This window comes from Mus pahari, chromosome 4, assembly GCF_900095145.1.
Source record: "Mus pahari chromosome 4, PAHARI_EIJ_v1.1, whole genome shotgun sequence".
NCBI lineage: Eukaryota > Metazoa > Chordata > Mammalia > Rodentia > Muridae > Mus > Mus pahari.
The window spans coordinates 15,335,448-15,341,447 of record NC_034593.1 but is presented as its reverse complement, the minus strand read 5'-3'; the positions used below and the strand labels follow the sequence as shown (position 1 = coordinate 15,341,447).

The following is a 6,000-nucleotide window of genomic DNA, read 5'->3' as shown; positions in this document are numbered from 1 at the left end:
AGAGTCATCCCCAGTGTCCAGCTCCCCCAGAGAGTCATCCCCAGTGTCCAGCTCCCCCAGAGAGTCATCCCCAGTGCCCAGCTCTTCTACAGAGTCATCCCCAGTGTCCAGCTCCCCCAGAGAGTCATCCCTNGTGCCCAGCTCCCCCAGAGAGTCATCCCCACTGCCCAGCTCTTCTACAGAGTCATTCCCAGTGCCCAGCTCTTCTACAGAGTCATCCCCAGCGCCCAGCTTCCCCAGAGCTCCTAATCCAGTGTTCACTCACAAAACTTGGAGAAATGAATTCATGACAAGACTGCAAAAAGTTTACATAGTATTTGGCTTCTTATAATTGATACATCAATTTTATCTCCCTGTTAAAGTGACAGTTACTATTTACTCCTGAGAAACAGAGCCTGTAATTTCAGAGTTGGTTTGTGTATTTGACCTTTCAGTAAAATGGCTAAATTGGTCATTATTAGAATGTCACTTTCTCAGCAGAGGAATAAAAGTGCAAAAATAAATAAAGTTCCAGTGTTGTAAGACACAGATGCAAAATCAATGTTAATAGAATGAGCTCATCAAAACTTATTTGCTAAGAAAAACTATATTCCCTCTTACAACCTTCCCCTCTATAAAAGTGACTGCATCCCACTACCACATCCTCCCCCGATTTCTTGCAATTATTAAGTTCTGACAATGTGACCCAGTAAATGGAGGCCATTCCTGAGCACAGTCAGCTTTCCTTTTCTTCCTCGCAGTGAGAATTCCAGCACAAGGCATCCACAGAACAGTGAGTGTGAGCTTGCGAGTCCTGAAACACAGTGCTTCTCACAGTGGGGACTCTGCTTGAAAATGATCTGATACCCTGAATATGTCAATTAAATTTAGGGAACATAGCTAAATTTTTGTTCACTTTAGTTTGTTTTGGAAAATTAAATAGATCATTTCAAAGAACACAGGACATATAGTCACACTCGAGGGAAATCATGTTCTCTGTCTCCTATCTCTGTTAGCTTTATTTATTTTTTTTAATGCAATGAATAAATTGTGAAATTAATCTCAGATATAGAACCTTCCTGGCCCTCTTATCTCCTGAATTTCTTACCTCTCAATCTCCGGTTGCAGGTAGAGGGATATTTTCATGCTTGAAACCATAGTGAATGTAAGGTTAACCTCAAAGGTTATTTGTATAAAAACGATCTTATTATTTTATTTCTTTATTTTTAGTAGCACTGGGTGGAGAAGGCTGGTTTTAAAAAAATACACATTTTCACCCATCTCACATCAGACTGCCTCTAACGTGTACAACTTGCCTTTGTCGTACTGAAACGCGGGATTTTAGCAACCCTCACATGGACATCGGGGCAGACATCACAGGTTGCATGGAGTTACACCTTCACAAGCGGGAAAATCACCCATGCAGTCACTGAGCTATAAATAAGTACCCAGGGAGATAACTGCAAATCAGCATGGAAGCATGCAGTTCCGGCGAGAATTTAGCAACAGAAAATGCAATTTGAGAAATGCAATTGTTTGTTTGCTGGGCATCTTGTGTGATTATCATTGACTCTGAATGAAAACATCCGGAAGTGGACTCCAAATGTCTCAGCACTAGCAACCTCACTTTCTAACATAGCTGCCAGAGAGCAGAATATGATCAAAACACATTGCATGACACTCTAAAAACTCCTCATAAAATCCCCCCCCCAAAATCAAATTTCAAATAAATATATGAAGAGCATCAAATGTTATTTCTACCAAACTCTCTTTGCTTCAGCTAAACATATAGTAAACGTGAACCAGACAGGCAGTGCACACAGGACACGTCTCCCTCAACAGTCTGCCCAAACCTGGGGTCTCTGCATAGTTTTCTAGCAGAAATAAGGTGAGAAGGTTCAAAGGTCTTCCTGCAAAGGGCAAGAACTAGCACCTTTTAAAATATGAGTTGGGCTGGTGAGATGGCTCAGTGGGTAAGAGCACCCGACTGCTCTTCTAAAGGTCCTGAGTTCAAATCCCAGCAGCCATATGGTGGCTCATAACCATCCTTAACCATCTGTAACAAGATCTGATGCCCTCTTCTGGAGTGTCTGAAGACAGCTACAGAGTAATTACATATAATAAATAAATAAAGCTTTTAAAAAAAATATGAGTTGACAAGTGGGATAAATCCAAAAATTGAAAACAATAATTTTCATAGAAAATGAGGACAAGAATGGTAACAATCCACCTTTGATCTATTAAAAAGTAGCACATTCACACCCCTCCCCCAGTGTAGAGGGAGTTGATTTCTGTTTTTTTCCATGACCAGATTATGTAAGAGAGATCTGCTTGTGTTCTGGAGTCAAGGGTGGGATTTATAAGGAATCTGTAGAAAATGCCTGGGAATAAACCACCTTAAAGGGTTCGGAGCTCAGCCATCGGGGATGAGATGAACTTGAAGGTGAGCAATTTATTGTGATGCTTGGGCTTCTGAGGCAGTACACCTCCTGTCCTGGGACTATTCATAACAACCATCAGCGAGTTGGGACAGCTCTGGTATCACATCCAAGATGTTTAAGGGAAGACCAGGAGTGCAGAGTGACATTGCAAGCTAAATGTATACTGGGCAAAGAGTTATCTGGTGGTTCTCTGTATTGAAGTTGCACCAGACTTTGGTACCACTGTGAGGTCTTTACGACCCTGGTTATGTCTGATTTCCTGGGTTCAAGAGTGGTTCCCATTATGATCAGGTTAGCTTTGCTACATAAAAATGCCTTTTCTCAAACACAAAACTACACAATCAAGATGGCTTTGTAACAACAAACATCAAACCACTGCATCCAACCCTACCCCTCCTGCCTCACTCCCATCTCGCCACACAGGCAGATGAATGCATACAGCCATGAAGCATGACACTCCCCTTACAGCCTCAGAGGATTTTATAAGGATACATGGTGACAGGGTTCCAAGCCAACATTCTTGGAATGTAGCTGGAACCCTTTAGACAATTATTCAGATCCACAGTTACCTCCTGCTTCCAGTAACCATGTAGCTTTCTCTCCCTGTTTTTGTGCCCAAGACCACTGGCTATGATCCCATTTTACCACAGATAATGTGAAGACCAGGAGTCAGGCCACTGAAGAGATGATCTGCATGCCCAGGACATTTGAGTGTATACAAGTTCACAGCTGACTGTTGGACATGAGGTGGGTGGAGGTTTTGCTCACACAGTTACAGATCCAGCTGGTACACACAGAGATCCTACAGCCACTGCAGAGCAGATGGCTAATGAGACAGAAGAGAGGCCATTCATGACAGGTTAGGGAACCCAAAATAGCTGGTGCCTTTTAGCTCCAAGGATCCTGGATGTGGCTAAGGGCTCACGGAGCAAGGGCTTAGGCCAGTAGAGTCCTTCACTCAAAAGTGAATGTACTTGAGCTCTTCAAATACTGCTAACTAAATGGGTAACTTTCAAAGGATTAAAATCAAAGTGTAATATGCCACTCCTTAAGCAAACCTCATAGCTTGACTATGAGAAGTGTAACTTGAAACATAAGGAAGGGACTGTTGAATGAAATAATGGCTTTTCTTTGATTTAGATTCTTATGGTTTTTATGTGCATATTAATGCTTGTCTCTTCACTCCGTGTACCTAATGACTGCTACACTCTCAGTATCTTTGTCTCAGAGACCTCCTCTCCAAGGAAAGACCCTGAAGAGAATAAAGGTTCTAAGAGAACTGAGAAATCGCTTAGCCCTAGGCTAGTGCAGAGTCTGACCTGAACAGCATTCGTGACAGGGCACCTCCTGAACATCTCCGGGAAGACGGGAGGATGCTGCTCCTAAGTCTACATTAGACCTACATGCTCCGGAATGGGTTCTGTGCTGCTTCTCCCTCTGCTGAGCTGGACCCCTCTAATGGCCACCAGGAGGGCTCATCCCTACTGGAATACTGAATAATTGTCCATGGAGTCAGCTTCTCCATGCAAGGATAATGGAGGGAGTCTTTCTGAGATAGTGCACGGGCCCCTATACTGTAGGGAGGGAACTTGGAGCCTTGAGGAAGACAGTTTTAGATGGCTGAACATCAAGGCTTCTGAGGAGTGCATCTCTGAGCCTACAGAGGAGGAACACTATGAAAGAAAATGCATAAGATGTTAGTAAATGGAAAATAAAATATTTCCTACCCATTAAAGCAAAAATCAAGCACTGAATCTGACTCCAGATGTAGTAGAGAATAAGAAAAGCCAAAAGTGCTAGGCAGATTGCTAACTCCTGTGAGAAAACAAGAAGAAATCTTCACTGACATCATCACAAATAATTTATTTTAGACAGATCATTTATACAAACTTTTTGCATTGGATGGGAGACCTACTATGTGTTACTTGTGGAGATATTGTACAAGTGTTAAAGAAAATAACTTCCTCATCAAATACAGAAATCTCCCTAAAGGGTCTAGAAATAATCAGTCTATCTCATCTATTTTGTTTCTTGTTTTTAACCTTCAACTAGCCCTGGAAAGGTTACTTTACAAAGTTTATTTTTGTCATTTATTTTGTGAACAGCAGTCGGATACAAAAGCATGGCACTCAACTCTCCAAACTGATGTCCCTCTGACACCTGGAGAGACTGGGTCCACTTGGACAGGTACAAGATAGTCATGCTATTCACTGTTCGTTGACACCTGATGGTGGAGATGTACAGACCGGCACAAGTTGAAAGACAGCTTGTCCAGCAACTCTCACTCCTCACACACACTTTTAGGAGTCTGCCTGACTAACATTCTTCCTCAGGAAGAAACTGAAAATGGGCTCTATCAGCTCTTAGAGACACACAAACATCTAAGGAAGCATTAGAAGGAAGGCTTGAACTTTAAATTTTCATTATAAAAGTAAAAGTTTATCGGGTCATATCATCAAATATTTTTTTCATCAATGTTTCTATAAAAATTCAGGAAAGCCTGTGTTTCCCTGCCTGGAGGAACACAAGGTTAAGAAGCACTAGTTTAGTTAAGCCAAAACTATCTAACCATTGCAAGTGCATTTCTGGAAGACACAAATCCAAGATTATTTTACAGAGCAAATTTAAACTAATTCAAATACGTTTCTTGGTGATTGCTAGGAATGACTCCAAAGCAGGTGATCAGTCTTCAGAAACCCAAGGGGAGATCTTAAAGGCTGAGGGAGGGCAAGGAAACATCACAAAGAACCAGCAACACCAGCCAGTCACTCATTGCAAATAAAACAGCTTTGCACGGCACGCCTGCGTCTAGCCTTGTTTGCACCTCATCTCCTGGAAAGCCGTGGATGGGGTCACCATGGACAAAGGGAATCCCCGTTATTTGGTTCTTTGTTTATTCTTGAGTAGAATGCTTAAGTGCAAGCCAGCAATGGAGAATGAGCTAGTGCTGCATTTTCCCAGGGCAGTGGCGACCCTCTGCTCTCTGCATATGCCTACTCCAGCAGGGCTGCAGCAAGTGCGGTAAAGCATTACAGACACAGAGCGTCAACACTAACCTGAGAGGTAGCTGCTGTTGAACTAGACTCCTTACCACTCAGTGCTGCCTGCTCATTGGCTGCGGCTTCTGCCACTTCTGCGGACTGCACACTGGACTCCTCAGGGACCAGAGGCCCTATGTGACCCAGACCTTCACTCCCACGAGTGCAAGGTGGGCTGGAGCTGGTTTTCCGGCTTTGGCCTTTATACCAACTCGGGTAAAACAAGGGATCCGCAGTTTCCGCTGCTGAAGGGCCTGAAGTTTCAGACTGTGTGGTCGGCTGAGAGCCAAGGGGCACCACCTCCCCCTTAATCAGAAGAAATGGGTTGGAAAATTAAAAAAAAAAGAAAAAAAGAAAGAAAGAAAGAAAGAAAGAAAGAAAGAAAGAAAGAAAGAAAGAAAGAAAGAAAGAAAAGAAAAGAAAAAGAGGAAAGAGCAGTTGGTGTCATTTCCGTTGGGTTTGAACACCCTGAGCTCTTTTGGGGTGCTGGGACAAAATGCTCATTACCGGGCTGTGCCTCTGACTGGCATCTACATGTTTCT

At 43.0% G+C, this 6,000-nt stretch overlaps 1 protein-coding gene across 6 annotated transcripts in view; it reads right to left on the bottom strand.

Moving 5' to 3' along the window:
• Positions 1–6,000, bottom strand: part of Trim55 (tripartite motif containing 55) — a 43,235-nt gene that overhangs the window by 14,863 nt on the left and 22,372 nt on the right. For 2 of the 6 annotated variants that reach the window (XM_021196411.2, XM_029537171.1), the window contains exon 9: positions 5,477–5,764. The exons of 1 other annotated variant lie outside the window; for it this stretch is intronic. In XM_021196411.2, the coding sequence (XP_021052070.1) occupies positions 5,477–5,764 (288 nt within the window). Of the gene's footprint in view, positions 1–3,776; positions 4,236–5,476; positions 5,765–6,000 lie in introns of those variants that run through there. 3 more of the 6 variants (XM_029537175.1, XM_029537172.1, XM_029537173.1) reach the window with 3 other exon arrangements.